At 46.4% G+C, this 22,550-nt stretch overlaps 1 protein-coding gene across 2 annotated transcripts in view; it reads left to right on the top strand.

Moving 5' to 3' along the window:
• LIG1 (DNA ligase 1) overlaps positions 1-22,550 on the top strand; it is a 397,262-nt gene that overhangs the window by 269,504 nt on the left and 105,208 nt on the right. For both annotated transcript variants that reach the window (XM_086950012.1, XM_086950011.1), the window contains exons 16-17: positions 1,464-1,549; positions 19,548-19,663. In XM_086950012.1, coding sequence (XP_086806138.1) covers positions 1,464-1,549; positions 19,548-19,663 — 202 coding nt within the window. The remainder of the gene's footprint in view (positions 1-1,463; positions 1,550-19,547; positions 19,664-22,550) is intronic.

Here is a 22,550-nt window from a genome sequence, read left to right as displayed (position 1 = left end):
GTAGGCTGGACCGTATATAATTTTTAGAAAAACAAGTGCCACCCCCACCAATTCTCAGTGCTCTTTACTACGAGCAAACAAATCAAAAATGAATTACAGATTTGTTTGGTATATTTATTTTTACCTTTTGCTTTAGAAATTTCAACGTATACACTCAGACGAGTTGTCCGAGAAAGACACTCAACATGTGACAACTACTAGACAATAATGCAACAAAAAAGAATATACATCACAAAGCTTTCGAAAAAGATTTCAAAAGGAACACACATTTAGTATGATACACATTTCATAGTGAAAATGTGTATGAAATGTGTATCATACTAATTGTGTGTTCCTTTTGAAATCTTTTTCGAAAGCTTTGTGATGTATATTCTTCTTTTTTGTTGCATTATTGTCGATTTGGGGAATGTAACCCCCGACTTTTTCAAGGCTATTCTCCACTGTTTCTGTAGTTATATTTTGAGGTGATAATTCCAACCCTCAGAGGGGTTCTTGTGGGGATGATGTAAATGTAGCGGAATCTTCTTCCAAGTATTGACCAAAATGTTGGTTCAATATCGGTGGGCTTATCGTAATGTTCGTGTTTGGGAGGTAATACGTCCCTTCTGCTCCGTATACATTGCACGATAAGCCCACCGAAATATAACTACAGAAACAGTGGAGAATAGCCTTGAAAAAGTCGGGGGTTACATTCCCCAAATCGACGAAACACGTGTCGGCTGTGACGTCTCCTGAAATAAAACAACAAACTAAACCTGAACAAAAGGATTGAGAATTTGATTTTGAGCGTGTACTAAATGGTGGAAACACATGTATATGATTGAAATATAATGTACTAAACGTGTGCTAAGGGGTCTTAAGCATTTTTGTGGCATTCGCCTAACTAGAAGAGGGAAGTGGTTCTCTTCTCCTTGTAGCACCGTGAAGATATTATAGTTAAGTACCTAAAGTGTGGACAGGTGCACATCCCTCAGTGGCGCCAATACCTAGTAAAATTACCACTATCCTAGTAACCAAACTGGTTAAGGGAAGACCGTGGATGCGGAGATGGTGATTCAAACCTTGGTTAGCTAACAAAGTGAGCTTGCAGTAAATTGTAATTTCAGTGCATTCTGCCATTCTAGTACATTTCTTTTATGAGGAGGCATCTTATCTGTTTTTTAATGATCTTCTTGGAGGGAAGAATTAGGATTACAAGGAAGTAAGATTTATTCATTATGCAATTTTGGGTTGCAGCACCAGTTTGATTTTAAAAATCAGCCAATATCCTGTAAGAAGTGTGCGCTTTTTGAGGAGAGTATGGAGCTGAGAATTAGTTTATTCCAGTGACCTTCACATTCTAACTCTCGGGAAGGCATAGTGAGATACATAATGTAGTTTTGGGCACAGAAGTGGATCAAATTCTGCTATTAAGAGATCACCAAAAATCTGTGTAAAATATTTTTTTTCTTTTTGTGTTTCAGTGAGTTGCCGAACTATGATGCCATTGTTCCTGTCATGCTGGAACATGGAATTGAAAACCTGCCGAAGCACTGCCGGCTTTCGCCAGGTAACAGCACAGGTTATGGAAATGAAGCTGCAGGAACCAACGTACATTCTGGAATGCCCATAACCTCTATTTCTCACTGTTCAGTCTTGCAACATCAGTAACGTGGTTTCTTTCCAGCGCAAATATCAAAGACCCTTTTTTAGAACCTGTACTAGTCTTCTTGTCCTGTGGTACATCTTTGAGGGCTTTAGTGTGGCGGAGCACTACAAATTAGAACTCAAATGTATGCATGAAATATTTGCACACGAATCGCTGGAGAAAACTTGTAAACATGTATTTTTTTTTTTTGGTCCTCATTATCTGCCCTGGTCCGTTGTAGGAGTCAGTCGAGAGTGGCTCACTACCTCAGAGGTCTGGTTTGGAGGGCATGATATATACCAGCCTACCAATTAATGAGGTCCAACTCCTTGGGCCCTCACTCGGGGACCTTCGGGGGTAACAGTTTGCTGCACTGGAGTACCCTCAACCTAGGTAAAGTTTTACAGGTCGGGGTTCTACTCGCAGAGAAAATCGGGAATAACCAAAAGCAGCGTAATCATTGGACCAAACGGGGGAGGAGGGGGAAAAGAAAAGCTGGGGGTCACCTAACATGTTTTTACTTAAAAATAGATTCAAAACCTACTTTTCTCCATTGAACATTAGCAAACTAATACCAGTTTCACCACTTTTTAACTGTTGCTTAGAACAACCATATCGAATTTGGCATAAAGGCACTGCTGCAACAACTCTATAATAGCGAACATAAAACATATATTGACTCATTGCCGCCTTAGGTACACACTTAATGTTGAGTTTCATCCCCATCTAGCAGTTTCACTGAATTTGCAAGGATATCACAAGATAATATATAACCACAGAAAAAAACTTGTATTGAGTGACATTATTGCAGTGATAATAGTACTTACTTTTAAAGCCACAAAATTGAATATATGTTTACAAGGATTGCTGGAACCAAAAAACACCCAGTCAAGACCAACTTTATTCGATTGCTATTTCATACAATCATAGAAAAACACATAGTTTAAAGAGACAATATATATATATATATATATATATATCATTAAATTCAATTATACATTACGTAGGAAAGCCATTAAAACAGAAAGGCTTTTAAAAGGAATAGCAATAAGAAGCTAGGATCAAAAGGTTCTTAAATTCATCAAGTTACCCTTTGGCCCCATGTAACCTTAGACTTGAACTACCATCCTTTTCCTGAGGTTAACTGCATGTTTTAAAAACATTGCTATCTTCCAAGTGATATGTACATTGTCTAAGAATTGCAGAGCAGTGAAAGCTGGCCTACAGTGTCTAATCCTAAAGCATTTTAGACTAGGAATGATCCACATCCTTCTCAGTTCTCTATATAATTTACAAAACCGCAACACCTGTATAGTGGATTTATCTGAAAGATTATCACATGAACACACTTGCAGTTGTTGGGTCAAGTCGTTCACTATTGGAAAACTAACAATTCTATGGAATATCCCTAGTCTGAATCTGGTTAATAACAAACGATCATAGCCCCCAGAAACGACTTTCAAATATGGCTGGGTTATAAAAGTAATTAAGATCTGTTGCTTCTGGTGAACACTCTGCTTTAAAATCTCAGATGAGTCTTATGGCGTCCAAATGGAGACCCACTGTTTTTAGGTTCTTTCTCCTGACCTTATTTAATCTGCTTGGGTCGGTAAAAAAATACTCTGGATGTCCGAGATCCTCTATAAATTTGCAGACATATCTTGTCCATGGGATCTTTAAAGCCCATTCCAGCTTCAGGCTATCCATCAATATGTCTTTATTTAGCTTGGTCTCTAATTTTGTCCACACTCTATGGCACAAAAGAATGGGCTCCAGTTTAATAAGGTCCGATATGTAAGGTAAGCCCAGTTCCGCATGACAGACATTTGAGGATGTGCTAGAGGGGACAGACAAGATGTATCTCAGGAAGGTATTTTCTACTGTTTGCAACAGATGAGAATTAGCAAAACCCCATACCCATGCTCTGTACATTGCTGTGGAGACACTTTTAGCTTTATATCTTAATGAGCTCCACATGTGGTCTCCTTCCCAGTTTCCTTGAGACGTGTACAAGGGCAGTGGTGGTTATTGCAAAAACAAGTTTCTTTGCTAATACGGCTTGAGCCCATAGGTCTTTTTCGTTGAGTATTCCAAGATATGTGAAACTCTTTGCGGGCTCCATCATTTGTCCATCCAAAAATGTCATTACATCTTTGACTTCAACATCCACACCTCATAACAAAGATTTTAGAAATATTAACCCTAAGACCAAGACCATTCATTAAGTTAGAGAGACCCTTTGTAAACCTACTTGCGTTCGAGACATTAAAACCGCATCAACTGCGTACAGGAGAGCTGGGCTAGGACGCCCGGCTATCTGAGGGAAGTCATTGATATGCATGGTTAATGCTTCTTCTAAACCATTTATATAAAGGTTAAAAAGAAAGGGGTCCAAGACACTGCCTTGTCTGACCTCCATCTTAATAGGAAAGGGGACAGTGGGTTCACCGCCCAAGCTAAATCTAACTCAGCCCTGGGCATTATTGTATAGGCACCCGAGGAAAATAATGAGTTGGACATTCGCCTCAAGAATCTCCCAAAGCTTCTAGTGTTTCACTGAGTCAAACGCGGTGGTGAGATCCACAAAGGCTAAAACAGCCTGCCCCCTTTCGCCCGTGTGTACTTCCTATAAGGATGGCTAGGTTTAGGTTCTGCTCAGTAGTTCCCAGGCCCTCCTGGAAAGCATATTGGACATTGGAGAGGACTTTGTTTTCCTCTGCCCAGACCTGGGATCGTTTTAAAATAATTCGACCCACGACTTTAACCAAAGAGTCCAAAAGTGAAATGGGCCTATAGCACCCCATGTCCTGACGATTACCTTTTTAAAAAATTGGCACAATCACTGATTCAGTCCAGGTATCTCAAAAAGGGAGCAGAACCGGCATTAATCACCTGAGTAACAATAGGGACCCATAAAGACAAATTAGCCTTAAACAAGTCAACAGGCACTCCATCAGGGGCAGGTGCCTTCCCCCAAGACTTGCAGAGATAGCTCGGTTTACTTCGTCCAGTGAAAACTCAAGGTTACAGTGGTGCATATCAAAGTCCAAAGGAGTTTTCTCGGTACTGACTTCAGAGTTCTCACCTGAGTCATAAACCCTAGTAAAATGATCGACCCAGTGGTCCTCGCTGATAGCGATTTCCATGGACGGGCTATCTCTTGCGTTCAAGAAAGGTGCTTTGACAGCTTTCCAGAAAGCTGAGCTGTCTCCCATTAACGAGGCTTTACACAACGATTCCCAGGCTTCATTACGTAATTCACTTTTTCTCTTCTGAAGGGCTAGCCTATATTCAACTCTAGCCTGCCTCACATCGTAAGGGATTCTAGGAGTCTCATGAAGTACTTTTTTTAGGATCTTATAAGCTTGAGTGCACTTTGTTTCAAACCAACCCTGGGTTTTCCTTCTATTTGTGTTCTGCACATGTAATGCCTCCCTCTCTGCTGCTATAAGCTGAAAGGAGGTCAAAATGTTAGCTGGAACGGCTAGATCAGATAAACCGGTTTCTACAGCTATTTTACAATTTGGTATAACTTTTTTTGTAACCAAAAGAGGGTCCACTAGTGACCAGTGCGAGGTATAACCATTTGTCTTGTCCAGTGTGATATTAGATATCGCCTGGTCTGTGTTATCATGCCTCAATGTCTTATTTAATGGCAGTGTTACGGAATAGCATAGTGGAAAATGGTCCCTAAGTGAAATAGCTCGGACCGAGAAAGAACAAACTTTAAAAGCATGATTATTTGTCAAAATTACATAGTCTATAGTGCTATATAGGCCTCTTCCATTGAAGGTATAACCCATAGGGGGGTGGTCGATCGCATATTTCATTCGCAAAACCAACATTGAAGGTGAAAATCAATTAATTATACAAATCTCCCAACACAGTGACCCTCTTCATATGCTAAACTGCACTGCTTTCCATTCTCGCTGGGGAATAAAGAACCATTAAAATCCCCTCCCACAATAACCTTTGTGTCTTTTGTGCTTTTGCTGCATATAGGTTCGAGGCATGTGGGCTGCTGAATTCATATCTGTGCATAGATCGCCGCCCAGTGTTGGGTCCGGATGATTGCACATTGTTGTCCTGGAAGAGTCTTCGAAGTATCACGAGATAGGTGGCTCCGCCCCTGGACTACAGTGCGCATGGGCATCGACTCCATCCCCAGATTGTTTTTCAATAAGATTTAACTTAACTTAAATTGACTTTGAGACCAAAAGGTCTTTAGACTTGCGTCGGTATTGTCTTGCGTTCGGATTCGCAACTTTTCCTCGGCTCCGAGCCGAGCTTTGTACTTCCGCGTGCTTTCGGCGCGGAGGGCCTAGTCGACGCTCCAGACTCATCGACCATCATGGACCGAAGTACATTCAAGAGGTGTCCGGTGTGTTACTCCAAGTACCCACACATCGACCCACACATCGACAAGTGCCTGTCGCCGGACCACGACGAGGCCAGGTGTATGGCCTGTTCGAGATTCCGGTCCAAGAAGACACTCTAGCTCCGTCGAGCTGCTCGCCTGGAGGCCCAGCAATCTGCACCGGCGCCTACGGACATTTTCGATGCTGGGGAGGTTGAGGATGAAGATATCCAGGACATCTCAGAATCTAACCCCGCGCCGGAGGTCGAGGACGACTACGACGCTGAGGCCGAAGATTTCGGTGAAGTCGTCGAGGAGGTAGGAGACGACGACGGGGCCCTTGGGACCATGGAGGATAGCTCGGACGAGGAGCTTCCTCAACCTAACTCTAGGGCCGTTCCGATCAATAAGGCCCAGGTCGAGGGATCGCCTTCGGGCCTTGCCCAAGACCTTGATAGGAGTTCCTCGGCCCCGCCTGCTGGCCCGGCCACGGACATTTGTACCGATTCACTCCCGGTGAAACAGAAACCGAAAGTGCAATCTACGGTCTCGACGCCACAGATATCGAAACCGAAAGTGCGCATCGCATCGGTCGGATCGAAGACTTCGGAGGCCTCGGCGCCGAAGAAACCTAAGATGGCCGTCGAGCCGAAGGGACACGTCAAAATGGCCGATCCAAAGGTTGCTACGTCGAAGCTGAAAGTAAAGGGGTCGGACACGGCCGCATCGGCGCCAAAGGCTGTCTACGCCGGAAAGGGTCGACTCGATCACAAGAAAACGGTCGACGACCCCAAGAGGTCTCTTACCGACCCGAAGAAGCGGCCAGACGACCCGAAAGCCCTCTCTGCCCCGCTTCCACACGACAAGGCAAAGGGGGCAGCGCCAAGTGTGTCGGCTCCGAAGGGGACCTCGAAGGAATCCACTCCGAAACCGACCTCTAAGGAGTCCGTTGAACCGGCACGTCCATCTGCCACGTTCACGAAAAAAGGTCACAGAGTCCCTGCAGCGCATAAGGGTCGGCGCCGCAGCAGTCGAGCTGAAAGACCTTCCGCCGGCCAAGCCTCTGGAGAAACCGGCGAAGGCGCCCACGCCGATCCTTTTTACCTTGCCACCTAAGACGGCACCAAAGGCTTTCGCTGCTAAGCCGGGGGCCGGCGTGCCCGAAAAGGTCTCTTCGACGCCGAAGGCATCGATGGTGGTCCATGGCCCGCGGCCTCAACAGCTTTCGGAAGAGGAGCGTCAAGAACATTTCATCGCCGCCGACACCGGCAGACTTTCCCTCCTGAAGAGGAAAATCACCCCGGAGCCCCAATTGGAGTCATACAAGATCCCACTAAAGCGGAAGATGAACTCTGCTAGTACTCCAGCTTTGGTGGAGCCTATTTCACCACAAGCTCACAAAGCCTACCCACTCCGATGTAGACGCTGGTGAGGGCGATGACGAAGACGAATATAGCTATCCAGTCTACACAGACCCAGAGGATGTGGTAGAGCCCTGGTCTGGTGCTGGTGAGCCTGGGGACCCCCATTCTGGGCAGGACCTTCAGCTCTTCTCCGCTAAAACTTCGCCCACTGAAGACTCTGCGGCTTTCAATGCCCTTATTGAGCGGGCTGCAGCCAATCACAACGTACAGCTGTATGCTGACCCTGTGGACGTAGACTTCCTCTTTGACACCTTTTCTGTCTCTGAAAAGACTGTGAAAACTCTGCCAATTCTGAAGGGTGTTTTAAAGCACGCTGCTGAAGTCTTCAAAGAACCCACCAGGGCGAGAGTCATCAACCCACGGATCGACAAGAAGTATAAGGCAGCGCCTACAGATCCAACTTATATTAAGGGACAGTTGCCTCTGGACTCCCTGGTTGTCTCAAATGCCCGGAAGAGGGCCAACTCGCAGACTAAGGGTGATGCTCCTCCCCCAGACAAGGAATCGAAAGTCTTTGAAGCTTCAGGGAAGAGAGTAGCAGCGCAGGCAGCCAAAATATGGCGCATCTCAAACACCCAGGCGCTCCTGGCGCGCTATGTCAGGGCACACTATGATACCCTGGAGACCCTTTTGCAACACCTCCCCGATCAATATAAGGAAGGGGCTGAGATGCTAATACAGGAGGGGAAGCCGATCTCCAACGCTTCCTTAAAGTACGCTCTAGACGCGGCTGACACCGCTGCACGCGCCATTAACACTAGCGTTATGCTTCGCAGACATGCCTGGCTAAGAATATCTGGGTTCAAACCGGACATTCAAACCACCATCTTGAACCAAACGATCAACCCAGATCACCTGTTTGGCCCTGAGGTTGATACCACCCTTGAGAAAATGAAGAAGGACACTGACACTGCAAACTCCATGGGTGCCTTAAGGACCCAGCAGTTTCGGGGTGGGTCCTTTCGTCGCTCCAATACCAGAGGCACCTCAAGGGGTCAACTTTCACAGTCCGCGCAGTTCTACAAAGGCAACACCCAGACTACTTATGCCAACAAGAGTCGAGGTGGATACCGCGGCAACAGCACCAAGGGCAGAGGACGTGGCAACAACAGCTCCAGGTCCTCTACCGCCAACAAACCATGACGCATTGTCACTGCCCCCCGACCACACAACACCGGTCGGGGGGAGACTCCAGCAGTTCCTGCCCGTGTGGAAGTCCATCACCACGGACAGGTGGGTCAGAAAGCTCATCCAATTTGGTTATTGTCTGGAGCTCACATCCACTCCACCCAACATACCCCCAAAACACCGTCCTATGTCAGGCGAGCACTTGCACTTATTGCAGCAGGAGGTCACAGTCATGCTGCAAAAAGGGGCAATAGAGCTCGTGCCCATGCAGGAAAGAGGCACAGGAGTTTACTCCCTGTACTTCCTGATTCCAAAAAAGGACGGATCCCTCAGGCCCATCCTGGATCTCAGGCCCCTCAACTTTTACATCCTGTCCGAGCATTTCCACATGCTAACATTGCAGCAGGTTCTCCCACTACTACAACAGGTGGACTTTCTGGCAACTTTGGACCTGAAGGATGCCTACTTCCACATTCCGCTACATCCTTCACACAGAAAATACCTTAGGTTCACCATCCAAAACCAGCACTACCAGTTCAAGGTTTTGCCTTTCGGGGTCACCACAGCACCCAGGGTATTCACAAAGTGCCTGGCGACGGTGGTGGCACATCTACGACGTCGCAACATCCACGTCTATCCCTATCTGGACGACTGGCTCATCCAAGCGAAGTCAGCCCAGCAGTGTGCCGACCACGTGTCCCACACCATTCACCTCTTGCACGATCTGGGATTCTCACTGAATTACCCAAAGTCCCACCTCCAGCCCGCCCATATACGGCAGTATCTGGGTGCGACCATAGACACTCTGGCGGCCACAGCTCAGCCAAATTCAGTGAGTCAGCAGCATTCAGTCGCTGATCCAAAAATTCAGACCTCAACACTCGCTTCCAGCAAGAGTGTTCATGCAGTTGATAGGCATGATGGCCTCCTGCATCTCCATTGTCCCGAACGCCAGACTACATATGCGTCCGCTTCAGGAGTGCTTAGCATGTCAGTGGACTCAGGCTCACGACCAGTTGAAAGACCTAGTGTTGGTGAGCGGTCGGGCATACAACTCTCTGCATTGGTGGAATCCACGAAACCTTTGCAAGGGCCGACCGTTCCAGGAGCCTGTGCCACAGATTATCCTGACAACGGACGCTTCTCTCCAGGGATGGGGAGCGCATGTACTCCAATACACTGTGCAGGGACTATGGACGCAGCACAGGGGAAGATGCACATCAATGTTCTAGAATTGATGGCGATCTTCATGGCATTGAAAGCATTCAAAGTACATCTATGCAACAAGGTCGTGTTGATTCGGACGGACAACATGACAGCGATGTACTACATTCAAAAGCAGGGAGGCACACACTCTCCGCAGCTGTCTGATCTGGCTCAGAGCATGTGGAAGTGGGCCATTCAGAGGAACATCTTCCTCATGGCAGAGCATCTCCCAGGCAAAGACAATCAGATGGCGGACCTGCTCAGCAGGCACAGCCACCAGATGTACGAGTGGGAGATACATCCATCAGTATTCCAGCCGTACTTCCAAAGGTGGGGTCATCCAGAGATAGACCTGTTCGCCACAAAGGAGAACGCAAAATGCCAAAGCTTCGCCACCAGGTTCCCACACCCGCAGTCGCAGGGCAATGCGATATGGATGAACTGGTCAGGCAAATTTGCGTACGCTTTTCCCCCAGCGCCTCTGATTCCGCTGGTGGCACGCAAGCTCAGGCAGCACTCGATGACTCTCATCCTGGTTGCTCCAACGTGGGCTCGCCAACCATGGTACACCACGTTTCTGGAACTGTCCGTGGTACCGCATCAAAGGCTACATCTCACACCCAGCCTTCTGATGCAGAGCCATGGCGACATTCAGCACCGAGATCCGCAACAGCTCAACCTGGCGATCTGGCTCCTGAAGTCCTAGAGTTTGGCTACCTAAACTTACCTCCCGACTGTATGGACATCATTCGGGAGGCGAGGAAGCCCACTACTAGAGCCTGCTATGCAGCAAAATGGAAGCGGTTTGTCATTTATTGTGCGGACCACAACATCAACCCGCTGGATGCTTCTATTCAGAACATCATCTGTTACCTTTTCCATCTTTACAAGTGTAATCTGGCCTATGCTTCCATTCGCATTCATCTGTCTGCAATGGCCGCTTATCTCCAAAATAGGCAGCACCTCTCTCTTCAGGGTGCCTGCCATCAAGGCTTTTTTGGAAGGCCTCAAACGAGTCATTCCGCCACGGACTCCACCAGCTCCTGAGTGGAACCTCAATGTGGTCCTTACCAGGCTGATGGGTCCTCCCTTTGAACCACTGCATTCCTGCGAGATTCAGTTCTTGACATGGAAAGTGGCTTTCCTCATAGCAATTACATCGCTACGGAGGGTTAGTGAATTGCAGGCCCTTAAATCCAAGAGCCTTTTATCCAAATTCATTCCAACAGGGTGGTGCTCCGCACTAACCCTAAGTTTCTGCCCAAGGTTGTGTCTCAGTTCCACATCGACCAAACAATCGAATTACCTGTTTTCTTTCAAAATCCTGAGTCACTGGCGGAGCGTATGCTCCACACCCTTGACGTTAAACGGGCCCTGATGTATTGCATTGATAGGACCAAGGATTTTAGCAAGACTAAGCAACTCTCTGTTGCCTTTGCGCCTCAACACAATGGTAACCCTATTTCCAAGGCTGGTATTGCTAGGTGGATCGTTAAATGTATCCAGATCTGCTATGTTAAAGCAAAGCGCACTCTTACCATTCTGCCAAGAGCCCACTCCACCAGAAAGTTAAGGGCCTCTATGGCATTCCTTGGAAACATTCCTTTAGAAGACATATGTAGAGCAGCCACATGGTCTACCACACACACATTTACTAAGCATTACTGTGTTGATGTGCACTCCAAACAGCATGCAGCTGTAGGGCAGGCTGTTCTCAAAACACTTTTTCAAACTGCTGCAGCTGGCACAGGCGGCCGCCGCTAATGGAGGGACTGCTATGTATTCTATGCACAGATATGAATTCAGCAGCCCACATGCCTCGAACCGAATATGCTGCTTACCAGTATGCATCTGTTCTTGGCATGTAGGGCTGCTGACATTCATATCGCCCGCCCTCCTCCCCGGCGCCTGTAGCAGCTGCAGTATTCACATATACTCATAGCATGGTCATCATTCACTGAGTTTCACTCCATCTTGGCCGCAATGGCTAAAAACAATCTGGGGATGGAGTTGATGCCCATGCGCACTGTAGTCCAGGGGAGGAGCCACCTATCTCGTGATACTTCGAAGACTCTTCCAGGACATCAATGTGCAATCATCCGGACCCAACACTAGGCGGCGATCTATGCACAGATCTGAATGTCAGCAGCCCTACATGCCAAGAACAGATGCATACTGGTAAGTAGCATATTCGTTCACATCCTTGGTCTATTTTGCTACTACCAAGCCTAAGTTTCCTGTATTGTAAAAATTTACCATTAGCATGCGTTGCCTTCTATCAAGGTTGACTGCAGTTAACTGGTAATAGATTTCCTCGAGATAGTTCTCTATCTTATTTACCTTTAGCCTGTTTGAAATGTAGGTACATAGGCCTCCCTTTGGCCTCCCACTTGAATCCTCCACAGCCAGGGTGTGGAAAGTTTTACAGCCATTGATGTGGGTTGGCTCTCTCAACCATGTTTCCCAGCAGTGTGCCGACCACGTGTCCCACACCATTCACCTCTTGCACGATCTGGGATTCTCACTGAATTACCCAAAGTCCCACCTCCAGCCCGCCCATATACGGCAGTATCTGGGTGCGACCATAGACACTCTGGCGGCCACAGCTCAGCCAAATTCAGTGAGTCAGCAGCATTCAGTCGCTGATCCAAAAATTCAGACCTCAACACTCGCTTCCAGCAAGAGTGTTCATGCAGTTGATAGGCATGATGGCCTCCTGCATCTCCATTGTCCCGAACGCCAGACTACATATGCGTCCGCTTCAGGAGTGCTTAGCATGTCAGTGGACTCAGGCTCACGACCAGTTGAAAGACCTAGTGTTGGTGAGCGGTCGGGCATACAACTCTCTGCATTGGTGGAATCCACGAAACCTTTGCAAGGGCCGACCGTTCCAGGAGCCTGTGCCACAGATTATCCTGACAACGGACGCTTCTCTACAGGGATGGGGAGCGCATGTACTCCAATACACTGTGCAGGGACTATGGACGCAGCAACAGGGGAAGATGCACATCAATGTTCTAGAATTGATGGCGATCTTCATGGCATTGAAAGCATTCAAAGTACATCTATGCAACAAGGTCGTGTTGATTCGGACGGACAACATGACAGCGATGTACTACATTCAAAAGCAGGGAGGCACACACTCTCCGCAGCTACCCTACATCATAGGGTTTTATAAAATCACACCAAATGGGATTGTTTATCTTGGAACCTAGACCTGCAATATTCTATGATGCGAAGTTGCAGGTTGTTTCATTGCTTCTCTCCCGTGGATTATTTGGGGCTTTTGTGGTTGGAACGTGGTCATATACATTAACCTCAGTCTCATCAAGAGTTGGTAGTTTAAAATCCTCCTGTGAATCTCCTGAATGCGTGTTTCTATGATCTCCAAAATCTTCCCTATGTCTCAATAAAGCTTGTGAAGTTGGTTGGGTACCTGCAGCTAGATGAGGCTTATCAGAGATGGAATTACCTTTATGAGGTCTGTTCACTCGTAGTGCCATAGGGGTGAACGCCCACTTAGTTAAGGACTCGCCTGAGTAAGCCATACGTTGGCCCAGTCAGTCAACGCCTTCAAATGAGTTAAAAATGTCATAGCAGTTTCTAAGTGGGATTTCATCACAGCACTGCCTGACACAGGGGAGTATTTGCCCCTCCCTCGACTGCCATGAAGCTTCAGTTGGGATCCCGTCTCTACTCTGTGTAATCCCTCGGAACATCTGCCCCCACCTCATTTGCCAATGATCTCTGGGTGGTTGATAAAAGCATCCAAGCGGGAGAATATTTATCTTCTGGGCCGTGATATGATTATTCCCTGCCCTGTCCAGGATTACCTGCACCAGGTCAGGAGAGTTAAAGCTTAGGACCACACAATCACCTGGTAGGGCCTTATGTGACTTTCCGATCCACCCCACTTTCCGCACCCTCTTAAACTCTGAGAAGAGGATGTCTCTAAGGCATGAAACTCAGTAGGTGCAGACTTTTGTTCCACAAGGTTGACCAGTGTTCCTGGGCGTTAGATGTTAAAAGTGGAACATTAGCCAAGACAACTACATGGGGGGGGGGACATGTAGGTTCACATTTGCTTTATTAGCTGATCCCTCAATTATTCTCTGCGTCTTCTGGGTAGTCAGCTGTCTCAGACCATCCCCTTCTTTGGGCGTGCCATTAGCAGCTAATGATCTATACACAGCTTTTGGGGTAGTTGAACTAGGCCGTGGAACTTGGCATGAAGATGAGGGAGATGTTAAAGTTTGATGTAAGGGGTCCATTAAATCTGAAATGTTGGATCCCTTGCCAGATATGATAGGTCATTGGGATTATGAGAAGCTATGTTATCGGTAGAGGTGCAACTCTTTTTACCCAATTCCTTTGTTGGCACTAGATCGGAACGCCTACCTAAACGGGCTCCAGGCTGGAAAGTTAGAGTACTAGCGATTAGACTCCTCTAGCTTGCCAAATCTAGCCTCAATGTGGGATAATTTATGGGACAGAGGATCCAGCAAAGCTACTAGCATTACCTCCAACCTTTTCCATGATTCTTCCTCATTATGCCCCCCAAAAGGCCCTTTAGTTGGTGTTACTGTCGATAAACTGTGCCCCTGCCTATTACCAGTATCAGTGGCATTCATTTTTCTCCAGGTTATCTTTGGAGACTGTTGTTTATTTTTCTGAACCTCTCTACCCTTCCTTTTCTTAGGAGGTGGTTCACGTCTATTTCCTTGGCAGATTTTTGCCTTCTGACTCCTGGTAGTAACATTTTGGCCAGGTTAAACTTTTTACTGGCTCTGGGGTCTGATTATCTTGGGATCTATGTCTATAGTCTGTGAGCGATCACTATGAAGGTCCAGAACTTCGACCTTGTCTACCTTATCCTGCTGAGCAAGAGGCCTTATCTGTATACTGTTAATCTGGGCATGCTGTGGTTCCAACTACAGTCTGCGCTCTGTGAGCTCTATCTCGTGTATGAGAGCAGATTCTTTCCTCGGCAAAAAGGCATCAAGAGTCCCCACCACCAGATTTACGTTTGCTCATAATTACTATTTTGCATGATTACAATGTCCACACAGTACCTGCCACCTACTTCAAAATTCAGTCCACTCTATTGCAAAATGTTAATTGTATGGCCCAGCCCGGCCTCTTTCGGTCTCTGACTGGCTCGGCCGTGCACATCCCGTGCTGCGGGAGCCCTGGTGGTGTCCAGTACGGTGGGCGTGCCCCCAAGGCTGCCGGTAAATGGAGTCCGCTTCACTCGCAGCTTCGTCAGCAGGGGAAACCGGACACTGGCTCTTTTTAATAGCACCAATCCATCAAAAACATGTTATTTTCCCCTTTTATTTACTTGCAAAAATGGTATGTCTGCTTATTTAAAACTAAGATTTCTTGTCCGATTCTCAAGCTTTAGCGATAAATGATTTATCAAACGATGGATCATTAAGGGTTAAAATTCCTTTGTCATCATGATAGCAGGATATGATGGTCCTGTGCACCATTTACATTAGTCTTCCATAGGAGACTAATTAACCTCTGTTTTTGTAATATATAAAAATGTTTCTTGGACGATTCTTGCGGGACAGCGTCCGTCGGCAGTGTCATGAGCCTTGTAGTCCGTTCCGGGTTAGGAAGACCTAGTCACATTTCAAGGGAAAGAATCTTAAATTTGTGGACAGTTAGCACGAGATTTGTTTTTTCCGCAGCATTTGTATGATACAAGTAGCTAGTATTATAACGTAGTAATGACTGAGGCCTTCTAGTGACACCAGAAAGCAGTAAATCCCTTTGTAAATGTTGCCAGTATTCGAAGGTAACCTTAAAAGACCATAGTACATGTTAGTTACGTATTAGTATTTTATTATTTTTCATTTTTAGGTCTGGACTTTGAGGCAGCCTTCGATGTTTGGCTAGACAATTGGGTTTCTAGAAACATTCATACATGATATACATAAACAAAGGTACTTGTTCAGTGGTCTTTTTTATTGGTCTGTTTAATTGACATTTCCACTTTGCTTCTGTCCACCACCTCACGCAGGATGGTGTAGTTGGTATGCCCACTTTGCTGATTGAGTCCCTTAAACTTGAAGGACTGAACAAAGCCTCTGTACATTGTGTTCTACCATGTAAAAGTACTTAATTTTGTATAGAGGCTTCTAGATGCTGATTCCTCACCTTTTTAATTTTTCCAAGGCACCAGGCTGAATCTGGAAGATTTTTCAGTAGTCCTGGGCACAGGAGCGGTGCAATCCTTCTCGAATTCGCTCCTGAAGTCTGTCTTCTTTGGAGCCAATTCCACAGATGGTTCAGCAAAGCCCGAGTTTCCGGGGCCTTCAGCCGCACCACTCCAGATCGAAGAGTTCCAATCAGCCATGCTCCAACTGATTGAATCCTGCCAACTTCCTCTGGCATGCCTTCAGATCCCAAGGAGCCAAGAGGCCCTCAACCTGGTATACTGCTGGCAGGTTTACCCCTGTGCCAGCTGGAACCCTCAAGTCCATCTTTCATCTGCCTCGCTTCTGGCAAGGTTCCCCTGGGTGCAGTAATGCCAACTTTGACACCCAAGTAGAAAGAGCAGATTGTTCTTTCCAAACCCAGAGTCTATGATAATCTGACCTTGTTTGAAGTCTCATGAGGCTCTTACCCTGCCTCAACTTAAACCACCCTTCCGCCCTCAATCTTCTACCTCTTGAGTATCCGCAGGTTTGTCAACACTCTACATTCCATTTTTGGATCAGATTTGGTCAATGCCTGGTGGTGAACTGGGTGATGAGATCACTCAGCCATATCAAGATGAGTATTGGTATGAAAAATGTACAAGAGGGTAGTGGCCTTGATGTCTCTCCTGAGACTGCACTGTTTACTAATACCCCCTGACCCCCTTCCACCCTCCCCAGGCCAGCCACAGAGGAATCCAAGCTATGCTTTTCACCCTAGAGGTCAAGACAAACAAACATTGTAACGGAAGTTCTGCAGCGGGGGCAGACATCCTCTGAACCTCTCTTGCCTTTTGATAATGCACTGACAATACTTTATTAGGTGCTGTCGCCAAATGTGTCCTGGCCCGCCGGTCAACCATCAGGATGCCATCTGCCATCACCCTGCTTCAGGTTACCTGGCTTTGCTTTCACGGCACCCCTCACCAGACATCTGCATGGTGCGGTCTTCCACAAGAAGTTCCAACCCCAATACATTTACTGCTACATTCCCTGGAAGGGAATCTAAGAGTAGAATCATTTGAAAGACATGTCTTCTCTTTCACCAGCCTGGCTCTCCATTCTCTTAACACTAGTTGCTTCTTAGGCAGTTATTCCCACGCCCTTTTGGTCTCAGTGATATAAGTACCCTAGTGTGCCTGACGTCTTCTGTCCTATTGTGACTTTGACACCACTGATTCAATCTGGCAGGCAATTGGCACCAGTGTTGCCATGCGTGGCTGTGCTCAACTAGGTTCTCCAACAATGAGCTGTCCTTTCTTTTGGTTGGCCCTTTGGTGTGACATGTCTTTTCAGGAACAAAGCTCACTCTGCTCTTGAGCATTTTAAGGAGAGCAGGGCCACGGCTCTTTACCCACCTCGCCAACTTCAACAATTCCACCATTCCATTCATGGCTTTGGCTGAGACGCCCTATACTGCCAGCCTGTTCAGCCATCAAAGGGTAGAAAGTAGTTCCATGATCACAGCTGATGTGCCCGCCACCCCTGCGGTCAAGGTCAGCAGGGTTGGCAGGCCATCGCTTCAGACATATGGGTCCTGCAGAATGTCCACTAAGGATACACTCTCCCTTTTCTCTTTGTCACATCTTCCACGGCACCCTCAGCAACTTACTGAGGACCATCTCTCCATTTTGAGGCATGAATTGCAATCCCTTTTGGCCAAAGAGGCTATCAAGAGGATGCCATTGCCAGAAGTAGGATGTTAATGTTCTTCCTGCTTCTTTCTGGTGCCTAAGAAGGGCAGAGTCCTCAGTACAGTTTTTTCTACCTGCTTCCTCTAAACACCTTCCTCCGAAAGGAGAAATTCTGAATGCTCAACCTAATACTGGTTTGCCTTCGATCCTGGAGACTGGATGGTGGTATTGGACCTGCAGGTTGCAGCTTTGGCTCTGACAGAATGAGCATGCATTCCCTCTGGAGGCTGTTTTTGGCCAATGCATAACAATAATGTATGCAAATCTTTTTGCAGAGCACAATTCAGCATGAGATTGTATTCTTCTGCCATGCCATGCCTTTTTCCACGCAAGAGAACCCAGTGATCCCTCTTTTGGGATCCAGGTGATGGATCCTCTTCTCCTTAAATGGGTGAGGTGGAGCAGAAAACCAGTGCCCCTTGAGTGTTAACGAAAGTGATGGCATCTCCATGTGATCTGTGGTTCCCTGATTGGATTGCTAAATTTTGCATATGATGTAAGTTTTCTTTACAAGGCTGGAAATAAACCACATGTATAAAAAGGCAAACCTCCATATTACAACATTGAAAGAAATAAAGCAAGAGAGTCAGTGTTATTATGCATAATTGGCTGGCCTAAGGCCCTACAACTTATGATGTTCTTTACTTCGCATGTGATAGAGGCCAAGGAGAGTTGAAGTATAATATGGGCCTCACCCTAACCCCTTCCGGCGTAGCAGCCATGCCAGGTGGTGCTTCAGAAAAATTCATTTCAGCCTTGCCACATGAACACAGGAGTAGTAGTAAAATCTTCATGCCCTTGCCTTTCCTATCCCCCTCACCCAGAGTAGATCATGGGCTGTGGAGGGGATTCTAACTCCGCATATTCCTGTAACTAGAATTCACCCCACCACATTTTGCCAATGGTTGTTTTGGACCCTCTCATGATACCCCTTGAACCAGGGTGTGCTGCTTACACCAATAAAGGGGTGGGCCTCCAGGTATCTGGCAGCTGTCCTAGTGCCACCATTGCTGTTTTGATGATGTTGCAGGTACTGCTGTTATTTGCCTCAGTCTTTATTGTCTCACAGAAGGATTGACAGCTGGCTGAATGTTGTGTTTGTAATTGCGAACGAGACCGATCAGTTCTCCCGCAACAGAATGCTGGCGACGGTGTTACAGATAAGAGTGCCTGAGCAAGTGTGATGGTTAAGGACAGGAAAGCATAAAAATGACTTCCTACTTTCAAAATAAAATGTACAGCATTATAGACCAAACCCTTTTCCCCTCGCCCCAAACTCAAAAATCCTAAATCACTGGTACTCTCTGCAGGTGGTTCTTTAGAGTAGGGTTGTTTAACCAGGGTCCCAGAGAGTTGGATTAGTGCCATATCTTCAGTATATGTATGTACAGTTGATCTAAATGGAACACTTAGCTGGTGGTTGTAATGAAATTCTGACTTTCAGCTGACCCTACCATACCTACATTCATCATCCATGCTTTATAGAAGAATTGTTAAAGCTTTTCTTCTGGAGCTAACTTGTCTCCTAGGTGCTCCGCCTATTGAAAGAAATGGTACACAAATCTAACTCACTGCAGAAATGCCATCACCGGATCGAACACAAGCATCTTTGATTTGTAAGAAAATTACCATTGCAATTTTAGCATGGCTAAAGCCCAGCAATTCATCCAAACCTTTCAAGACCTGATCAACCACTCAAACATGTAAAGGAACTTGCACACACTGCTTAATCTTGCCCTGATCTTTTGAGGTGCTACTGGTCTGTGCTAGCGAATAAAGACTACAATTTATAGTTTTGCTTTACTGATAATAGAATCTTGAAAACATTTGTATTTATGCTTTCTTGACCCTGAGCAACATATCTCTGTTTGCAAGTACTCTATAAGTTGCCTGCTGCATCTACAGGTATCCCTTTGAAACCAATGTTGGCACATCCGACCAAGGGCATTGGAGAAGTGATGAAGAGATTTGATGAAGCAGCCTTCACCTGCGAGTACAAGTATGATGGAGAGCGGGCTCAGGTAAGAATGCTGGTCCAGCAAAGAAAAATGCTTTATAGGCCTGCCTATACATTGACTCTACTGCGTTTAACAACAGTGAGCTTATTTCAGCTTCTGTGCTTTAAACCGTAACAAACACCAATAATTCTGCTTGCTCTTTCCATATGGTCCGATTCCTTTAAAAGAATATAAGAAGCAATGACATCTATTTTTTTTTTTTTATTTTTTTTTTTAACAAGTGGCGGATGAGGTTTCAAACCTGCAAAACTAAACATTCTGCTTTGGGATTAAACTGCAGAGTGCCTCAGTAGTTTGTTTGTTAGGATGTTTGGTAATGGTTTGGTTCTACAGTGTTAAATGACCTAGTTAGTCGCTTTAATCATTCCCGATCATCAGGCTAGTAATCCTCTGTAATTATAAATAACAGAAAATAGTGTCAAAATGACCTTAACAAAACATTGTTTGTTTAGTAGCACATCCACCACATTTGAAACGACCTAAACTTCAGCCAATGAGTTTAAAAAACTGAGCTCTCCTTTTCCTTCTTGAGGCCACCATAAGTCTCTACTGCAGGTCCTATGTGAGGGGGTCCCTGATAAGAGCTCTATTCTAGTCTGTTACTTTTTAATCTTTACTTCACCGTCCCTGGAATGGTGCCAGCCCTATCTTCAATGTTGTTCAAACTGTGAGCTGTTTTCAGGAGATTTCTAAGATTTGCTCCTTGGTACTGGCCCCTGGGGACCGTCAACTGCCACTATACTAAGAAAGAGAAGTGCTCAGTCTACGAACAAAAGATCTACACTGATGATCCTCATGATCAATGCATGTATTGTATTTATCCCATTCATAAGGAGTCTCACTATGACAGCAGCAAGACCTTCCCTTTTGAGTCGTTGCAAGACAGAAAAGGTCGACTGGACAAGTGAATTCCCCCTTTCTAAAGTGCAAGATGCTGGGAAAGTTGCCCTACCAAGCCCTCCCAAAAAGGCGCTGTGAAAAAGGAAGCTTATTGAACTTCCTCAGCTTGATTCAAATGTGTTCACAGCCACCTCCTTCAAACATCATCAGACATAGCCGTCTTCAGATAAGGCGTTGAAAAGGGCAAGTAACCTGCACAAAAAGTTGCATGCAAATCCAGATCGAATTGACTATCAGTGAGATCTGCCGCCCAAATACTTGACAAGCAAACCTGCAGCATTGATAAAGACCTCTTCATAGAAGGGTACCTCATCAGATGACTCTCGCACCATAGGTAATCCTTGTGGTGACCTCACCTCACTGACAGCGATCCCTGTCAAGTGCATCTGTCAATGGCGGTGACTACCTATCGATGGTAGGATTTGCTTTTTAGCCTTTAACTTTTTCATATTCACCACTGAAGGTTTTTATGAACTTCCTTTAGAAGACAGTGGCTGCTTTAATGCCCTCCTGGAAAGAGCAGCAAATAATTTTGACCTCCCTCTAACTTCTGTGGACAAACAATGTTTTCTATTGATTTTTATAGCCAAAACCTCACAAATTCACAAAATTAATCTGATCCTGGAACAGTAGTATAATGTGCCAGAATATGGTCCGACATGCTTGGCTGGCCAACCGTCACCAACTTAATCATTGTGACAGTGGCCCAGCATAGATAAAACGTTCTCTCAGGGGATCGCCATTGAAATCATAAGCACTGAATAGACCCCGGAGCAGGTTTGTAAGTAAGTGGGTTTCAGTTGCAGTAACCCCTCTACTTTTTGCCAGACTACTGATGCACTTTTACTTGGTGTGCCGTGGGTCCCTACCAATCCGGTTCGCAGGGTCCCTGTTCTTTCCCTAAAACTAACTCAATTGGCATCTCTGGCGACAGGTCAGTGCCTGGTAAATGGTACCACAGGTACCCGTGACCAGAGAAGGCTTCTAAGGGCTGCAGCACTTATTGTGCCACCCTTAGAGGTCCTGTGCCATAACACAAACTTTGCAGCCTGCGTGTCTTGGTGCAAAACTAAGTGAAGAGTCGACATGGCACACATCTCTGTGTGCCCTGCCTACAACCCACTGCCATGGCATAGGTCAGTCACCCCTCTAGCTGGGTGTACTATACCAGTAGTGAGGGTACAGGTGCATGAGCCCTGTACCCCTACGGTGTCTAAGGTCATTCTTAGATATTGTAAGCGCAGTGCTGTCATTAAGAGTATATGGTTGAGGGAGTTTCACTACGAACTCCACAGCACCATAATGGCTACACTGAAAACTAAAAATTTTGGTATCAAACTTTTCAGCTGCCACAACCAGACATGTTTCTTAACCGCTGGGTTGAGAGCCTGACATGTTTCTTAATGGCTGGGTTGAGAGCCTGCTGCTCTCTGGGGGCTGAAACAATGCACTTCCTGGGATGAGGTGCCAAGCCTCCTCCCACAGGATGGGCAGAGTTCATGAAGGTGAAGCTTCAACGGCTTGCCGCCGTTGTGAGCTTCCCCAGGCCAATTGCTGCTTTCAGCAACTGGTCCCCACTGGTTCTGACTCCCCACCTTGGGCGGGAGAACCAGCGGGAAAAACAAGTGTGGAAGGGAGGTGTGCCCACCTCTGCTAACTCCACCCCTCAGGTGTGGTAGGCGAGGTGAAGCACAGCTCTCCGTCCACGCTATCTTGAAGATAGGGGGACTCTGCCAACCAGGGACAGGCACATACTGGAGGATGGCATAATAGGGGGTGTGCCCACTCTAGGGAAGGGAACCATTGTTCCCTGTCTTTTACCTACCTGTAACTCCCCTAAATCTAGTATTTCGGGGCAGCCCTGAACCTTGCTTCCTCAGATCCAGACAAGAAACCAGAAGAAAAGAAGGACCGAACTGCCGTGCAGCAGCTAACAAGAGAAAGACGCTCACTGACTTAGCCCCAGCACTACCAGCCTCTCTCTCCCTCG

This window comes from Lissotriton vulgaris, unplaced genomic scaffold (genome assembly GCF_964263255.1).
Source record: "Lissotriton vulgaris unplaced genomic scaffold, aLisVul1.2 SCAFFOLD_1535, whole genome shotgun sequence".
Classification (NCBI taxonomy): Eukaryota; Metazoa; Chordata; class Amphibia; order Caudata; family Salamandridae; genus Lissotriton; species Lissotriton vulgaris.
The sequence above is the reverse complement of the archived record's forward strand: the minus strand, read 5'-3'. Positions and strand labels throughout refer to the sequence as shown.